This window comes from Alosa alosa, chromosome 12, assembly GCF_017589495.1.
Source record: "Alosa alosa isolate M-15738 ecotype Scorff River chromosome 12, AALO_Geno_1.1, whole genome shotgun sequence".
Classification (NCBI taxonomy): Eukaryota; Metazoa; Chordata; class Actinopteri; order Clupeiformes; family Clupeidae; genus Alosa; species Alosa alosa.
The window spans coordinates 26,729,048-26,748,006 of record NC_063200.1 but is presented as its reverse complement, the minus strand read 5'-3'; the positions used below and the strand labels follow the sequence as shown (position 1 = coordinate 26,748,006).

The 18,959-nt window shown below is 39.2% G+C and overlaps 2 protein-coding genes across 4 annotated transcripts; both read left to right on the top strand.

Moving 5' to 3' along the window:
- Nucleotides 1-2,814: 2,814 nt before the first annotated feature.
- Nucleotides 2,815-8,115, top strand: sub1a (SUB1 regulator of transcription a). Its single transcript, XM_048259143.1, is given in 6 exon segments — nucleotides 2,815-3,029; nucleotides 3,819-3,894; nucleotides 6,359-6,484; nucleotides 6,576-6,603; nucleotides 6,606-6,683; nucleotides 7,734-8,115. Coding segments are annotated over 5 exon segments (381 nt in total). The 5' UTR covers nucleotides 2,815-3,029; nucleotides 3,819-3,825; the 3' UTR covers nucleotides 7,814-8,115.
- Nucleotides 8,116-9,788: 1,673 nt separating this feature from the next.
- pstpip2 (proline-serine-threonine phosphatase interacting protein 2) lies at nucleotides 9,789-18,785 on the top strand. Of its 3 annotated transcripts, none has more exons than XM_048259070.1 (15): nucleotides 9,789-9,919; nucleotides 10,933-11,033; nucleotides 13,004-13,078; nucleotides 14,153-14,187; nucleotides 14,303-14,409; nucleotides 14,694-14,756; nucleotides 15,394-15,492; nucleotides 15,852-15,897; nucleotides 16,014-16,093; nucleotides 16,412-16,510; nucleotides 17,149-17,245; nucleotides 17,680-17,752; nucleotides 18,116-18,150; nucleotides 18,280-18,351; nucleotides 18,573-18,785. In XM_048259070.1, the coding sequence occupies exons 1-14, from the start codon at nucleotides 9,887-9,889 to the stop codon at nucleotides 18,333-18,335; spliced, it is 999 nt and encodes a 332-aa protein (XP_048115027.1). In that variant the 5' UTR covers nucleotides 9,789-9,886; the 3' UTR covers nucleotides 18,336-18,351; nucleotides 18,573-18,785. The 3 variants fall into 3 exon arrangements, with proteins under 3 accessions (XP_048115027.1, XP_048115026.1, XP_048115029.1); XM_048259069.1 differs by having other exon boundaries at nucleotides 18,529-18,785; XM_048259072.1 differs by lacking the exon at nucleotides 10,933-11,033 and having other exon boundaries at nucleotides 9,807-9,919; nucleotides 18,529-18,785.
- The last annotated feature ends 174 nt before the right edge of the window (nucleotides 18,786-18,959 follow it).

Sequence of the window (18,959 nt, the reverse complement as noted above, 5' to 3'; positions counted from 1 at the left end):
CTAACCTTAACCCATGCCTAACCCTAGTGCCTTCCAGGCAGCGCTGCCTTGAAGACAACGTTGGGGGCATAAAATACCAAGAAACCTTCATTTCGTCTGCCTGCAAATGTAGCCTAGGTTTAACAAGCTGCAAATTCATACTGGGTGCAGCAAAAATCCCAGCTATCCACAAGTTTTTTAAATCCCATGTCTACTTAATTATAGTTGTTGGATAGCCTATTGCGTAATAGGCCTACAACCTGTCCAAATATAGCATTTAGGAATCATTATTTGTGTAGCCTAAAGTGACTCAATATTGTTTATTATCACATATGAACATCACATTAAATAATCTAGGACTTCTAATCTAATCTAAGACAAGGCAAACTTCTACCACCATTCCCAAAATGTTATCCCAACTAATGAAATAAATTTGCGCTTATAACGAGGTGAAGTGAAGCGCGTTCCCGAACAACTTCTTTTCCTCTGAGGGAATGTCCAATCTTCATCAACGACATACCGTTGTACCTTACGTTGTCTCCGTCTGTAACGTGAAATCTAATAGGCTTATTCTGGTGCTGGAAATATACACCCATGAAACACCATTTTTGTAAAGATGGCTGCGGTCAATTTTAAACTTTTTTGGCTGAAGTAGCTAGCCTAGCATGGACCATTGAAATGAATGGGGGCGGGACTTATTCACTCTCTCCAGTTATATATAATACCTCCATGGCTCCACCTTCACCCTGCATATGAGAGGCTGGAATAGTGTAAATGGCTGAAAGGCGTACAGTAGAACCTGGGGCCATGACTGCACCACGGCTTTCCATCCCAGGGAAGGACCGTCATCCCTCGGGGAGAAGAAGAGCCGACAATTGTGTTATCTCCCTGGTCATGACCTCCTCTGCCCTGCCCTTTCCTCGTCCACCTGGGGGTGAAGTCTCCACTCTCCTGGGCTTGGATTCTGTCTTGACATGATGTCTGCTGCAGAATTTAGTCGCCCGGCACATGTACAGTTCTGAGGGAGCATAAGAAAGGGTGAGCCCATTGCTACAGAACGGTCGTCAGCTTGCAGAGGGCTGGAGAGCCTAGATCCCCTTACCTGTTGATAAAAGAGGCATCCACTGTGTTATTGGTCCTGAGGATGACATGCTGAGAGCAGCCCCCCACTCCAGGACGTTGATGTGTTGGGACACCCTGTCTTCCTGTCCTGTATGGACAGGTTGATGGTTAATTTCACTGGTACTTGTGACTATGTGACAATAAAGGCCTACTACTACTACACCCGGGCACCAGATCATGAGGCCAGGGATACCTCCTGTACTGTAGTCGCCATTAGACCAATGAGACGAAGGCAGAGCCTTCAATCGACCCGAGACTGCAGCCGAAAGTGGCTAAAGTATAGTTGTGATAAAAGTAGATGCCAATTAGGTACATTTTAGTCAAAATAACCACTTATATTCGACCGGCTGTCAATCATCAGAGTGCCCGCGCCATGTAAAACCGGCACGCTGATGGTTGGGAGCCTGGCGAGAGGGGGCGGAACCCCCGGGGGATATGTGACCTGTTGAGGAAGTGTTCGCTCTTCTAGGCCAGACACCGGCCACGGTGTTCTAATGCCTGTTCTTTATGCTTGCCTCATAAACGAGATGACTAAGTACTAGCATTTCTGTGAGGCATTACACTATCAATGCAGACCACGCGAGATGTAAGTGAATTATGCACACCATAATCACGGTTATGCGCTTTTTTATCTTTTTGATCAACATGGATTGAGACAATAATCCTTAAATAATCCTTGAAAACCTTTATTTCATCCTCCTTTATATAACGGTAGCCAGCTGGTGCAGTGGCTGTACGTTTGGTAAACCTCCTTCCCGATGCCCAAAGACATGTGTTACAGTGCTAGTGAAATTAGCACCCTCTGTGTTGCTGTGAGTTGCTGGTTTGAGTCCGGGTGAATGGAGGGCAGAGCATCGGTTTTTTGGAGGTTATAGTTACATCCAGCAGTTATTCCACCTGTAGAGCAGCAATGACACAGGTCCATGACAGTATTTTGCAGCAAAAAGCACAAGCAGACCTAAAACAAAATTGACCAATAGACCAATGACTCAATATTCACACCAATGACTTGAGCTCTCTTGATTTTTAAATGTTAGTCTACTATATTAAGCATTTAAAATAAATTAAGAGTTTGGTTCCAAAACGCTATGCCTAATATCCACCATTTAATACATTTTCATAAATTTTTTCTTTTACATTTTGTTTTCTAAGTAATTTCAGTAGAAATGTTTTTGGATATTGTTTGATTTTATTTATCTTTACTCAATCAAAACAACTCAACTACAATTTGATTGATATTTCCTGGAATAGGCACATGACTTTTTAATGTTTTTTTTAAATAGATTTATAGCGTTTTGGAACCAAACTCTTCAAATATTCTCAGAACTGACTTAAAATGAACGAAGATCTGCCCAGATCAATCCAAATATGTGAATCCAAAATCATTGAAAATGTCAGAAATGGATGCAGCATCCTGTTAACCCCTAAAACCATAACATTTTTAAATTTCCCTCAGGATGAATAACATCTATCTATCTATCTATCTATCTCAATATTGTACAAATTGGCCAAACAACTTCTATAATGTTAATTTATGCTAATTATGTCAATTATGCAAATTGCCCAACATATGCAATTTAGCATCCGGCAGTTTCTATATGCTGGGTACCCATACTATACATTTCTAACATAAAACTTTGGTGGACACAACATCTCCGGGTCCACAATGGGGCTCTATGGGCTGGCAAGTAGACTAAACGGTTAGAATTAAAGTGTTGCCATTGGGTTTACTAACTTGCTGCTATGTAGTTAACAGGCTACATCTTTCACTTTGCCAGAATGCATTGAAACTGCGGAGCATTTGCGAGACATAAACAGCACTCAGGCAGGCTCTCCGCGCACATTCAGTAAGCTCGTGACTACCCTCCTACAATACTTTGCGCGCCTGCTAGGATCTCCTGCCAGTAACGTTTTACTTACAGCAGCACGTAAGTAGCCACCGTGGGTTATGCAGGAAATTCGAGTTTTGCATAGTTATACATGCAGATGCATATGCAGCGAGGACAATAACATGTTTTAATATAGTTTTGTGCAGCATTCGTATTTTTCGGGCCTTGTTAGCATGTCGCTAACATCTCCATTTACACACAACTTAGCTGGTTAGCATCTTCATAGCACAGATAGTGGTGGTTAATGTAAGGGCAACATTTCTTGAGAGTGTTTTGCGAGTGAATCTTTGAGACTTGGTCAGTTAACTTTGCATTTAGGGTAGCAATGACATAAGTCAACCATGCAGCACAGATAATAATGGCCTGAGCTAAATACTATTGCTAATTTATGAATTAGTGTATATTACTCATTGGTCAACGGTACATTTCAGTGTTGTGCGCGATGGTGACCCGCGTATGTGTTACTCCATCTGATGATAATGATGATCTGACCCTGTCACTAATTTGAAACTATCCTGGTTAGCTGTTTTAACTATACTTAGCTTGCAACTTTGTAACATGTTAGAGTATTGACCTACCGCCATAATGTAGAATGATAACGTTATATCTCTTCCCTAGCCACCAGTAGCCTACCTCGTTTATCTCATGCTTAACTAAAGTTAATCACTAATTTAATGCTATGCATGGTGGTGCTGCTTATTTTTCCAAACGGTACTTTTAATCATGCAGTGGTTTTCAGATGCGTACAACAAACACGTAGACATGCAAGAAAGGCTGCAAATGTGTATTGCAGTTTTATTTCTAACATCTTTTTTGGTTGTTTACCAGGAACAGAATGCCCAAGTCAAAGGAATTGTTGTCTTCATCCTCTGGCAGTGACTCTGATAGTGAAGTTGACACTAAGGTACTTGCATCAGATTACTTACCTACGTTTTGTGTGTGTGCCTACTGTATGCGCTTTAGATCTGTTTTTCTTATTTATTTTATCTATTAAAAAACACTCCCAACCTAAATAACCTTTAGATGTGCTTTTTCTAGCAGTCACTTTGAATAAAGACCTGCTAAATAATCAAATGTAGTTGTGGTGTGCTCTGGAGAGATTCCTGACCATAGAGCTAAACTGGATGTTAACAGGAGGGGAAATCTTACCTTTATAGCCTACCATTACAGCATGGGATTGCAGAAGCACCACATGGGATTTCACAAAAGAAATCATAAACCTTGCTATACTGCTCTGTAGAACAAATAACCCAGACTCTCAGCCACTCTGAGCCAGTCAGCAATCTATTGCTGAACCACTGATGTAGCTGTTAGTGTTATTGACTTGATTCTACACTTGATTCTGTTTGGGTGACTCTCATTGCAGGCATATTGCCTGTACTCTTAAGAACATAATTTCAAATCATTTTTCCCTGTGTTGTGTTATTGATTTCTCCGGTAATTAGCATGTAGTAAGCAGTGCAACATGCACCAGTCCAATCGATACTATCAACTTTCGTGCAAGATCACATTTCTCTTTATCCCTCTTGTGCTGTTGAACAATTGATAATTGGCCAACAAGCTCTACGTAAGAAAACAATGGATTATAGGCTGAAGCAGAACTGCCTGACAGATGTGTTCCTAGTACAGGGGTGGGCAAACTTTTTGGCTCAAGGGCCACATTGGGTTTTGAAAATTGGCCGGGGGGCCGCACAACAACCGCCCCCACCCCCCCTATAGCCTATAATGTAGTATGAAAAGTATTTGTTTTAAAATATTAATTGCTTAAAAATACTGCTAATTTTATGCTGTTTAACAAATGTATAAATTGTGCACTGTCGCTTTAAGACAGTCGCTTTAATTCACGTTTATTTCTCAATGATCTTCTGTCTGCTCCGCTATGGCTAGTGCTGTACCTACGGCTGGGCCCTCTCACAGTTTTTAAATGGTCAGTAGTGGGAACTACTGTTGCCTTCATGATTTCCTTTTAAAACTTTCTGAAGAAGATATCAATTATCAACAACCACAAGCCAGCTGGAACCTGCGGCTCTCTCTCCCTCTCGTGAGTGCAGACGCGTTCCCAATTAAATGGATTGCATAATGTTCACGTTAGATCTGCTGCAAATGAGATAACTAAGAGTTAACTTAGTTTAACATGATGTTATCTCTATTTAACATGATGTTTTGACATTGACATTGTAAACGTTATCTAAGGAGAGTGAAAAGCAGTTTGCAGTAAAGCTAACCTAAACCAACGTCGTCTCTATCGCAGGAAAAAAATAGCGAGCAGCCTGATAACTAAATGAAATGCTCGGCGGGCCGGATGAAAGTGATTGGCGGACCGCAGTTTGCCCACCCTGTCCTAGTACCTTAACTGAAATTGAGTTACAAATAAAGCCAAGATGTGCTTTCACGGATTGGTGGGTGTGCTCTTTTTCCCCAAAAATGCAATATACTTGTTACTTGTTATAAATACATGTGGAGGACCTCTCCCTCCATTAAAAAACAACAGTCCTGATTGATTCAGTGATGAAACCTTCTAACACTGAGGGGTGAATGTTGGGAACAGGCTTGGAATTTCACCATTTTAGGGGCAAGGTCTCTTGGCCTTCAGTTTGGCATATTTGGTGGGGGGCACAAAGGCCACATGTCAGGGCACCAAGGCCAAAGTTAACTATACAGTAGTAGGCAATAAAAATGATCAAAGTTGTATTAAGCCTATTCACAGCAGTAGACCTGCATCACTGTATGAAACATTACAAAAACATGAAACATGACATATTACATAGAAAAATCATCTGATCATCCAATATTTACAGATATCTAGGCTATATTTAACATTTATTTTATATTTGGCCTGTTATGAAATCATGTATTGAACAATTTAAGCACAGCTCAGCTTTAAGAAACTCAAATAGCCTAGATGCATGCTTAGCATTTTGTGATCATTAAGGCTACTTTTACAAACTCTTAGTCAGCTGTCCTCTGATTTGAATATTTACCGATATTTAGGCGATATTTGTAACATTTATTTTGTATTTGGCCCGTTATGAAATCATGTAGAACAATTTAAACACATTGTAAATCTTAAAGGCCAAATTTGGAGACATCCATGCATGTCAAAATGTAAAAGACTAAATTAATTTGTGCTGTGAATGCTAAGATTATTTTGACAGACCATAGGCTAAATAAAAATCGCTATTAGTCGGACGCAAAGCAGAATATTGAAAGAAGGGGGCACCAAGGCCACCATGGCCTGTAAACCTCTGATTTTCAAAGGGGCATCACGGCCAACGCAAGGGGCAACGACGGCCATGGCCGTTGTGGCCGCCGTGAAATTCCTACCCTGGTTGGGAATTTACAGTACGTGTGATGTTTGTGTGTCACAGGCCAAGAGGAAGAGACCAGTGACTCCAGAGAAACCAGCAAAGAAACAGAAGGGCGGGGAAAGCTCCAGAGTGGGCGGGGCGTCCAAAAGCAGCAGCAGCAGTAACAAAGATGACAACATGTTTCAGGTAAGGGTGCATTTATATCACCAGGTTTCCCAACATGGTGGTCCTAAATTGTGGCCTAATTCCTTTTTTCGTGTCTTGTTCTGTTAAGTAGATTGGAAAAATGAGGTATGTGAGTGTTCGAACTTCAAAGGCAAAGTTCTGATCGACATCCGTGAGTACTGGATAGACCAGGAGGGAGAGATGAAACCTGGGAGGAAAGGTAAATTAATATTTTGGGTCTTTCCATGGCAGCCAACATGCATGTGATGGCTTCAGGGTTAACAGCTGTGCAGAAATACCACATTTTGTACTCTTTTCCTTATTAATAATAGGTTTTCACAGGTCACCTTGTGTGGTATATTTATATGTCTTTTTTAAAGGGAAAAAAGTCATTCAAATTTAATTGAAGTGCTTGTGAGAAAAAAGGTCCCTGGGGCTCTTTTGGGGTCCCACTATTAGCAAGTAGCATTTTCAGTAGCTAGATCAACCAATAAGGAAGCATCCAAAGAGATGTGCATACCTGCTTGCCAATTGTTTTACATGAGTACTCCGCATCAAAGTGGACATTGGAGGATGTAAAAATCTTCAAATGTTTTGAGTGATTCGTTTGCCATATGCCTTTTAGACACCTACTTTAATTTGTAAACTCCCAGGAATATGCCTCCTCTGTCCTACACACGGTGAGGTCAGCCCCCAAAAAGCTGAATCTGGTGATGTTGCAATGTCACCCAGTATTTATTTGGGTAGTTGTACTGTAGAAAACACCGGCCTTGGCCATGGTTTTGTCATGGCCATATTGGTAATCCAGTGATACTGGATCCTCGGTGGTTCATGAAAGCCGCTGGTGCATAGAGCTCCCAGACTGGGCATTAGCAGGTGCATTACGAGGAGCTTCTGTTGGCAGTGGCTAACGCATGTATGCAAAGGAGCTTTCTGCAGCGTATCATCTGACTGTGGAGGGCCATTTCCCCAGCACATTTATTTCAGCCAGTGTGAGACATGGCATGTAGCTTTATCTCTGAAAACAAAAACATCAATTCATTTGGTTCACATACTTTGAGGCCTTTTTGGGAAATCTCCCAGGAGGTATATGTTATGGACATTATCATGTGAAAGTTTTAAAAGACAAAAGCCGATGCTGACTTTGTATGTAATACTACTAGCATCATGTTAGTAGCTTGAATGTAGTCTTGGTAGTCAGTTGTCACTTTACTTTTTTTCTTTTCTTCTCTTCTCTTCTCTTCTCTTCTCCTTCTCTTCTTGCATCCAGGAATCTCCCTGAATCCAGAACAGTGGAACCAGCTGAAAGAGCAAATCTCTGAGATTGATGATGCTGTGAGAAGGACATAAGATGTCTGCTTACTTCAGATGCCTGGCATAGTGTTCCTTTTTTAACTCCTTAAAAAAAAACTTTTTTCCATTATGGTTTCATATGTTTTTATAAACGAAGACCCATTTTTAAATAATGACCAGGACCACATTGTGTATATTTTTAGCTCAGTGTTTTGTTTATTCGAGCTGTTTGTTGCAACTTTCATTGTATATCATGATTGTTAATCATTAAAAGTACCTGTATGGTAGATTTGGGGCGGGCTACATAGGGTTTCATTGGGTTGGGTTAGAACCAATAAAACCAATAGAGGTTTTACCGAGTTTATGTGATTTGTGGTTTATATTGAGAGCCTGTTTCATATTTAGTTTTGAATTGTGTAATAACATTATCATGTGTCTTATGTCATGGATATATTTATTCAGAGGCGATTGCTCTAAGACTACAGGGAAGCTCAGCCTCCTTTAAAATATGGAAAATTTAATCAAATACAACTGTATTACATTAGCCTACTATTCCAACTAAAACATGCTAATAACATGTTCAACTTCATGGTTAGTTCATTAAGCAATAAGGTTTTACCGGTCAACTATCATGACTTCCCGCCCCTAATACATTGCTGTGACTATACGATCCATCTCGGCTTCACTGGACTTCAATGACACCTATTTAGCCTATTTAAACTCCCCCAAAGTGAACTGGTAAAATGTAGGCAAGCCAGCTACCATGTCTCAACTCTATACTGTTTGGTCGAATCTGGATTGTGGGATAACTTTTTCCCTCAAAGAACAATATAGCACCTTAAAAATATTAATTTAATAATTTACCATTTTTATGCTAGCTTATGCACAGCTTCTCCTATTCCAAAGAGCAGCAACCACTAGTGGTGCATTTAAAATACAACTAAGAAATTGTACTGCAAAGAAATTCAATGCTCTCCTTTACAAAAACCTCTATTCTCAACAGTTACTGCTTTTCAACTCTAGGTGGTGCTACATGAAAACGTTTTGTGGGGCAAAGATTGAACGATTTGAAGAACAGCATGCTCTTGTTTTGAGAAATTTAGAAATTTGCAGATGCAACACAGTTTACATCACAGTTTTCTTTTTGGAAGTTGCACTAGCATCTCCATGGAGAAAATCATGACAGAATCACAATGTGACTGATATAGTCAGTGGAAGACTTGAACAACACCATGATTCACAGGGTGGACATGACATGATCGGTGTCTCAACATTGTGAATGAGATGGGGTGTTCACTTTTCACCATATTCAATGACAAGATATAATCAGGGGCCGTTACAGAGTAGAAGTAGGCTTCTACCTGTTCATGCAGGCTATGTTCTGCTACACACTCAAGCCAAGTTTACACACGTCATGTCTGATTAATAACAGTCAACAGAGTTCTGTAAAGGGCAGGGTGTTGGAGTGACCTGTAATGCCATATATAGTAACAAATAGTTATTCACTGTTTTAAACAATGTCTGACTACCAATATGTGGTGCCAGGCGAACTTTAGATATGTAGGCCTATAAGAATAAGGTCTGAAATTCTTCTGTCTTGGAAAGTGCTATTTCCAGACACTGAATTATGTTTACACAGGCCTGCTGTCTGCAAGCATGCAACAGCATATGCCAAATTCTTGAAGGGTGGGCAGGAATGTAATTTTAAGCGACATAGCACCAACACCAACTAATACGTCAGCATTCATAACCCTTTTATTACAAGAATTGGTTGGTCCTTAACATGAAATCCCCTTTCATATTTAGGCCGTATAGTCTAAGTTCTCACTTGGTTCATTCAGTCTAAGTTTTCTTATGGAATCAAGTTGAAACGAATAGTTCTATTATAGGTTAACTACACTTTGCAAAGCCTTACAACTTCAATGGGTATATGACCAATCAACTTGATTCATGTTATTGTAAATGCACATGAACACACGCCCACATTGCTTAGGAGGTCTTTAGGACCCTGCAATCCACAGCATGTGATGTTGCCTTCATAAGAGAAACACGGCAGTGTGAGAACCATCAGTCATTTGACACAACGTGTTCTGTTATTGAAGCTCAAAGAAGGAACGGTCACCGTGTAGAATGAGAGAACTTCATTTCAAAGACAACTTTTGGGTAAGCTTTTGACTGTAGGCTGACATTTAGATGGATTTGAAGGCATGTCGGAAATCTTGATTGCACACCCTAGGCTACCTAGTTTGTCTGTCACAGATGTTGAGTCAAGTGTGTTCTTTCATCACATCTGCCAATGTGTTGCTTAGCCTATACTTTCATGTTACGAAAGGATTCTACCGTGTAGGCTACTTTTGATAAGTTTAATATTCTCCTTGTATTTCACAAATTGTCCTCCAGAGTTCATATGAGGAAACATCGCCGAACTGCGAGACTAGTGGTCAGCCTGTCACAACAGTGCTTCCAAAGCACACAAATCGCGTGCGCTTCACATGCTATAATCGTTATGTCTATGATTACAACCGGTAAATAAGTCCATATCCGCCGGATTATTAAACAAAAGAAAACCATACTCGTGATTACCATTGTTAATTGATATTTCCGGTCACTTAATTGCCTGTTGGATTGGTCTGAAGGCTATTGAATGCGTGCGTGAGATAGGTGGTATTCTTTAAAAACAAAACAGAAGCTTATTTTTGGCCCCAAGACGTTGGTGTGGTTTCAGAGCAGATTACATGCCTGGGACAAAAATTACAGGGATTCTTAAAGACTGTGGAAGATCATTATTTCACACTGAGCGTATTTAACTGTAGGCCGCCTCATGGAATAGAGCATCTCTTGAATTATTGAAATGTTATCACAATGTAAGCCTAATGACAAATAGTTGTTCCATATTATTCCGACGACAGTAGCCCACTAACTTCGGAAATAAAAATTCCGAATGTGAAAGTGTTCAATGTCCTTTCAAAAATGAAAATGACAGCCTATAGAGGCTATAATCAGTTCAGCACTGGATATGTAGTTTACTAATGGATTCTACAAGATAGTGCAAATGCTGTTGTAGCCCAATCAAAAGCCTATCACATAAAGACTTTTCTCAGCATTTAGACTATAGGCTACAAAATGTAGTTTTGCAATCTTCCTGACTGTCACATGTTTTCTCTGACATTCACAAGAACACTGACATCACCTGCACTGGTGGCTATGACAACATTATTCAGCATCTGAATGATGGCAGGAGGACTTGCAAAGAGATTGAAGACTTCATGAAAGCAAGGTGTGCTTCCCCCTCACCCCACCCCCACATGTATATCCTCGAATATCTTTTTTCATTGAGCAGTATTTCCTCAGATTAGCACTCACAGCTAACTCCGGCTTATTTACAGCTTTCTGTCAGTCAATGAGCATAATATGAGATTCTACATTGGTTCCTGTTTTCAGGTTACTTCACTAATTGTATAGTCCATTCTTTGAAATGGAACCTTACCCTTGAGTTCAAATTTGCTTGTAATGATTAATCCAGTAAAGATCCATCAAGGTTATGAGGACGGGGAAAAGCTAGAGTGAAGTAGGCTACGACTCTCACGGTATACAGGTTGTTTTCTTTATTTGCCCTTTTATTAGTTGGGGTAGGAGTGTTTCTGCTGTACATAACCAAAAACACTTATCTAGATGTCCTTTCAAACTGCTTGAAGGCACTAGCCTACTGTATACTGCCTACAATACTGTAAGTGGTGAAGTGTTAGGCATGATGAGTGAAGAAATACATAGCATACAGAGTGCTGAAACTTTTTGTGTGTGTGTGGGGGATTGGTGTCAAAGTCAACAAAATCAAGTGATCTGGCGGCAATATTGGATTTTGTTGAAAACCTTAAAAAGTTTTCACAGGTCACAACCAAATTTGGCTCAGATGATCTTTAGACCAAGCCTCACCAAAGTTATTGAATAGATTTTTCATTTTAGAAAGCATATGCGTGTTACAACCAATCGAAATCCCCAAACAGGAATGAACTCATGTCTCTGCAACGCTTTCATGTATCAAAACCAAACGTGGTACATGGCCAACTTGTGACATCAGAATTGATCCATCCGCTATATTAATTTAGTTGCTTGACACACTTGGGGGCAGCCGTGGCCTACTGGTTAGTGCTTCGAACTTCTCGGTTCGAAACCCGACCAGTAGGAACGGCTGAAGTGCCCTTGACCAAGGCACCTAACCCCTCACTGCTCCCCGAGTGCCGCTGTAGCAGGCAGCTCACTGCGTCGGGATTAGTGTGAGCTTCACCTCACTGTCTGTTCACTGTGTACTGAGTGTGTTTCACGGATTGGGATAAATGCAGAGACCAAATTTCCCTCACGGGATGAAAAGAGTATATATACTTATACTTACTGATGTGAGAGCCATGTGTCTGATGTATAGCATCTGAATAGCATCAATTTGCGCTGGGCTGCTTGGCCCCATTATTGCTGCCTGCAGCTATATTTGCTTCTATTGTTGTACATAGTTTTGCATTTTAAGAAGGTCTAATATAACAATGTTCTGTTTGCTTTCCCATCCTTTAAGGACCATAAAATTGTATTTACCTTGGAATTTGATATTTAAATCAGAATAATATTCATAATGTGAATTGTCGCATAATGTAATGCAATGCAAAGGAACAACGACATGCTATTTTTCTAGGTTATATTCTGCAAATTTGCACTGATATTCATCCACTGTGATTTTTGCAAACGAGACGAGCAGACCAGCTTCAGTGAATATATTAAAGCAAAGCTTTATAGGAGTAATCATAGCAATATCTGTACCAAAGGGCAAGTAACCAAACAGGTCTGCTTTTCAGCACTGGTCAGGGCAAAGGCCATGGTGAGGCATCATTTTTGAAACTCTTGATCTGTTTGTCTAACCACATGTATAAATAGTAATAGTAATGCATATGGAACTTATTATCAGAGTGCAGTCTTACGAGTATTGAGTCTTGACATTTATTTCACTAGACTAGACCATGTGATTTCATAGAACATGTAGGAAAGGATGCCACAGGGAAATAAATATATCTTGTCCTGTCTATGAACCACCTGTCTATACCTGTATATCACATTGCACTTTTCTGCTTTTTTGCACTTCTGGGTAGACGCAAACTGCATTTCGTTGTCTTTGTACTTGCACTCTGCACAATTACAATAAAGTTGAATCTAATCTAATCTAATCTAATCTAAATAACATATCAATATCTGATTTATTACTAGAGCCACAATAGAGGAGAAGTACGCAAAGGAGCTTCTTGGTTTATCAAAGAAAGTGTGTGGACATAATGAAATGAAGTAAGTAATGCAGATCACTATCAAATATGTTTTGCATGCAGGAAGTGAACTTCAGTCAAATAGTCCAATTATGCCTACCATATGTAAGTGATAAAACTTTGCTGTGTCATCATTTTGAGAGCGTTGGACTTTCATAACAATGACGATGTTTCACACAATTTAATGATTTAATTATTAAACAACTTAAATGAAGGCTGAATGAATAGTAAAATGAGTTTGAAAAACAATCTCCTGATATTTACTTATCTAGTACAGTGGATTGTATGTACCATGCAAGTCATTGTCATAACACTGAGTTTATACAGTATAATGTTGTATCAACTTAAATGTATAAGACAATTGATAGCCATTGTATGGTAGTCTGCAGTAATAGTGGTTGAGTTTCACTTTTTACCTTAAAATGTGATCTGTCAAGTTCTTTTTTGTAATGGTACAAGACACATTTACCATAAACCTACTGAGCTTTTAAAAGCTATTGCTTGGAAAACACCGAATCTGCAAATGGGCAAACCTGCAAAACGGCTATGTGACGTTTGTCATAAATTTGTAGATTTTTTTTAAGATTTGCGTTTTTCTGATGTATAATAATTCAACAAAAAGTATGAAATGTCAACTTAAGTATTAAGACTAACCCTTGGGAGTATTCATGCCATCTGATTAACTAGCCTATATAAATGTGGGTGTTCAGCTCAGGAAGTTCCCTTGGCATTTGTTGGGTTAGATGGTTGCCAAGATAGCCATAACAGAGAATTGCTTATGAGTAAGATAGCGTTCAGTGTATTTACATTTTTATATCACATTGCCCTATTGTAAATTAATTTGGACAAACACAGTGACCTCTGTGACTGGGCCTCTGTGAAGCCACACTGTATAGCTATAAATAGACCATTATATTGTGTTGTTGTACGGGGGAAGACAATAAATTTGCTCATGTGTTTTTATCTGAAGACTCATGGAAGCAAATTAAGAGGACCACAGTAGTATAATTTTAGAAGACTGTTGTATAGTAGTGCCATTATGTAAATGCGGTAGTTTTTATACTGGTCTGAGATGCATGTGTTTTGGTCTTTGCAGTACACTAAAGCGATCCCTAGATGTTTTTAAGTTACGTAAGTAATCTAGTTTCTCTGATCTTATAAATTGATTTTCAGACAAGTCTGAACATTCTCGTTTGAACCCAAACTCAAACAATTTAAAAAAGGTATCTAAACATATCTTTCATAGAAACCGAAAATGTGGGCTTGTCCCATCTTCAGTTGGCTCACACCATACGAGAGGAAGCAAAAAAGCTGGAGGATTTCAGAGAGAAACAGAAAGAAGCCAGAAAAAAGGTACCAGTCCCATAGTGAAAGCAACATTAACTTAGACCTATAAGACTATTAAAAATGTACTGTAGCATATTTAGTGACCAGATGGGTATCTTGCTTGCAGAAAAGCAACTCACCATTAACTATTTTGAAACCACATATGGCTAAACCATTGCCTTCTTTTCACTATGGCTCATGCATTTTGTTTTGACAAATTTAGTCTAGTTTAGTTTTCATCATTGATGTGTTCTTCAAAAAACATCTGAGAATATTGCCGTGCAGTTGAGTGTGTGTTGTATTTTCTTAAGCTAGAACATCAGATGGATGGCCTACATAAGCAGAAGACCACGCAATACAAGAAAACCATGGAGGTAAGATATATCTGAACTGACATAGCCTAACACAGTGCTAATGGCAACTAACATAAACCTCTTATGGAAAGGGAAGTGTTGGTCTGCAGCAACTCAAATGGAGGAAGTAAAGATTTTAACCTCTTTTAACCAGCAGGAAGTAAGCAATAAAGGAGAAAACTGTCCTTACCACTGTCAGTAACATAGTTGCCTCTGGGTCCATTTAATGTTAGTTTAGTTTATGCACATAAGTTCAGAAAATGAAACAGCTCCGTCAAGCTTAGGTTTACTTCTGTTTTGAGAAGGGCGAAGAATTGAATTTTGGGTTCCTCTTTGTGCCCTCTGTGACTGAACTATGGAGAACAGTCAGTTTTTTATGGAACTGCTCATAATAGAGAAGATAGTTCATCTCACAAACTGCCATACACGCAATGATGTGAGTTCATTTGTGACATCGGTAAAGTGATTCTGCATAAGCCAGAACCAAACTATTAAGAAATAACGTGATGTACAGTGTTGTTTTGTTCCCATTTATTCCTTCTGTCAGTGTTGACAGAATAACATAGAAATGTTTACATGTGTTTAAATCACTGTCTGCTTAATGTAATAACAACCCTTTTGTGCTTGCATATTCCAACTCCCTGTCTCAAATGAGCAGTCCAAGAAGACTTATGAGCTGAAGTGCCGAGACAAAGAGGAGGCTGAGCAAAACATGAACAGGAGTGCCACCACAAGCAGCGCCAAACAGCAGGAGAAGGTACTACACACACTTATACCAAGCTGCAACAACAGTAGTCATGGAAAAGATGATCACCTGTCATTTTACAAACAGCTTAGGCCTACTTTATATGGACATTATTCATAGTGGATGGGCTCTGGTTGGACGTTTTTTTTTTTTATTCAGGAAGGCAGTATGTAGGGCCTACTTCTCTTGCCACAATAATTCAGCAATACATACACATAATATTCATGATACAGAGTATGCTTATTTTCACACTAATGAATGCAGTTGGCATTTCCAACAAGCTGCCCAGGTGTTATCATTGTTTTTGAAATACTGAATAAGTCATTTACTGTGTGATAATTTGTTTGTTGTAATATTTGTCTGCATTTCAGTTGTATTCAAAAGCACAGCAAGCCAAGAATTCAGCTGAGGAAGCAGGTGAGAGCTTACCAGTTGAGTCATTGAGTTTTAAACAGGTGCATATTCTTAACAGTAACATGTTGTGAATTGTGTCCACATTATAAATGAAGTATTATCTTTCCTTTGACTTGTAGACAACATGTACAATAGCAACGTGTGCTCGCTGGGGAAGCTCAGGGACGAATGGCAGAACGAGCATGTCAAAGCATGTGAGGTTAGAGATTTTAAAATGTAGTAATGCCTTAAAGCAGAGATCTTCAACAGGAGGTCTATGATATAAATATATGAATCTATCAACAATTATTAATTTAACTGGTATGCATGTGTAATAGGCTGCCCTACACGTTTAATAATGATAAACGTGGCAGACCCTGTAAAACATCATTCTTGCACTTCATCAGTGTATCATAGATTGGATGTTTGCATGCTTCTCTGACAGATGTGCTCTACACCTAACTAACTGCACTTTGAACTGTATCAGCAATATTTGAAACACACTTGGCTTGTGTGTTTTATGGTTTACCATCCATAGTTCTTTGAGAACCAGGAAGCGGAGCGGATCAGCACTGTCAGGAACATGGTGTGGACCCATCTCAATCAGCTCTCTCAGCAGTGTGTCACAAGTGATGAGGTTTGTCTGTCAAACATTTGTTTTAAAGCTTTCTGCTGTCTGCAGCTCTCACTATAAAACCCAAATGTTCATTTTATGTAGTATGTATGTTAACAGTGCTAACACACATACCAGTAATGCCCCTTTCATGTACAGTAACATAGAAAAAATATTTTTTCTATATGTGGCCTACCTTGCATATTGAGATGTACAGTACATGACAGAGATTTACATGACAAATATTATGTTTCCTATATGATTTATAGACCTTGTATATCCCTACATATGTTCAGTTGACATAGGTGGAAATACTGTAAGATAATGTGGACATTACATGAGAAAAGTAATGTGTCATATATAGTCGTATAACTCCAGATGGTATAGCATTTTTCTGTTAGATGAAGTCATTAGTTTCTGTTTTAAACTCAAATCACTGTTCTATAATCCCAGCTATCAGACAGCACGTGGCCTAATAAGGAAAGCAAATGCAGATGGTGTATGTCAGCATTCTGTAAATTACAGAGCCAAACCAGAATCACCGGAATGTAAACAAAGTGATGTCACATCCACCTTGTAGTATGTCTTGGCCACATGTTAGTAGAGATTGCTGAGAAGTCATCTTTGAGTGAACCTGTGTCTTTGTGTACTATGGGATTTAGTTGTATGAAGAGGTGAGAAAGTCACTGGAACAATGTAACATCCAGGAAGACATTGAGCACTTCATCAACCTCAGGAGAACTGGAGACAAACCACCAGGTAGACATGAGCTCTTAAACAATTCCACAACATAGGCTAGTTACTGCAGTCTTTTTGTAATCCTTGTGTGCCCCTTTGTGTTCTACTTGCCATAACTGTGACTACGTTTTAGCTCACACAGTTCTTCTTTATCCTTTATGTTTCTGTGCCTCCTGTTCCTAGAGAAATAAAACAAAACCCCTTCAAAAAAGTCCTTAACCTTAAATACAGAACCCCTTCATTTGTGTATTATGATTAGGATTAATGTTCTGTGACTTCTGCTTCTGTAAACGTGGTTTCATTAGCTGTCTTTGTTCAGAATGCCGTTGCTCTTGAGATGTAATTTCTCCACATGGTGCAACGTGTGATTTTGAAATGCATGGGGTTAGCACATTTTACAGTGTGACAATTCAACGTGCCCAGTGACTACATCAATGCTTCTGTTCTACTCTCAGCACCTATACCATATGAAAACTTCTATAGCAACCAGAGAGCTCCCCCGCCACGCCAACCCCCTACAATCACCAGGTGAGAGGACAGATGGAGAACATGCCACTGCTGCCCTCAACGTCTTTCAGACTTTCAGACCATGCATCAGAAAAATGAACATGCTGTACTGCACTGACCACTTACTACAAGTGGGTTTTAGAGATAGAATAACAAACACCCTAACACCAAAACAGTATCTATTATTTATATCTCTAACCAGTATTAACCAGCTTTTAGCTTCACAAACTCCCACACACACAGAAATACACACTTCCTTTTAGTAGCATGCATGCTTAACAATAGCAAGAACAAGTAAGCGATGGGCAGTTAGTGTTCAGAGTTCTTTTCTGTATAAACATGTGTATGTGTCCTCACTATTTGTTTGTTTATTTCATGGAACAGAAGGATGCCACCCATTCCAGACAGCAATGCATCAGGTATGATATCATTGTTTTAGATTTTGTACTTCACTTGTGCTTTGAATATATGACTCCAGCTATGGAATTGAGTGGGAGGTGACCTTTATTTTACTGCTGATTCTAAGTTTCTTTTTAATGTTCTCACAGGTGATGTTCTCTACTCAAGCGTGACAGACCCAAGCTACAGCACCATACGATACTGATCACTAATGGTTATATGTGCGTCTATATTATTTTATATAATATATTATATTAGTATATTATACTATAGTATATTATTTTTTATGTAATATAACATTAAAGGAGAGCCTGCTGCTAACATTTAGTCAGTGGTATTTTAATCTATGCACTCCTCTGTTACAATCCTTATTTGCATTGATGTGCTTCTCTTTTTAGCTTTTTTGAATGACACTTCATCCCTGTATGGTTCTAATCACTAGAAAACCATCTGGGTTCTGTTTGTGGTTTCTACCTACTGAAGAGCGCTGTGACAGTCATCATCCCTTCTGTTGGGGAGAAAAAACAATGTTTTTGGCTTTTGATTATGAAGTGGAGTGATTTTGTAAATATGGAATACATAATTTAGAACTAAATGTAAGAGTAAGTTATTTATTGACAGATTGCAAACATTGTAATAAAAACACTGGATTTGACTCCTTGTCATATTTTTGTCCTCTGGAAGAGGAAAGGTCAGTAGTGGGAGAATACAGGAAAATGTTGACCGAAATGGCAACTGCAGAGCAGAAGACAGCAGGAATTTGTCACAGTATTTACCATAGCCTTAACTAATCTATGTTTTTTTCCTTCAATGCGTAAGGTGACTTGGT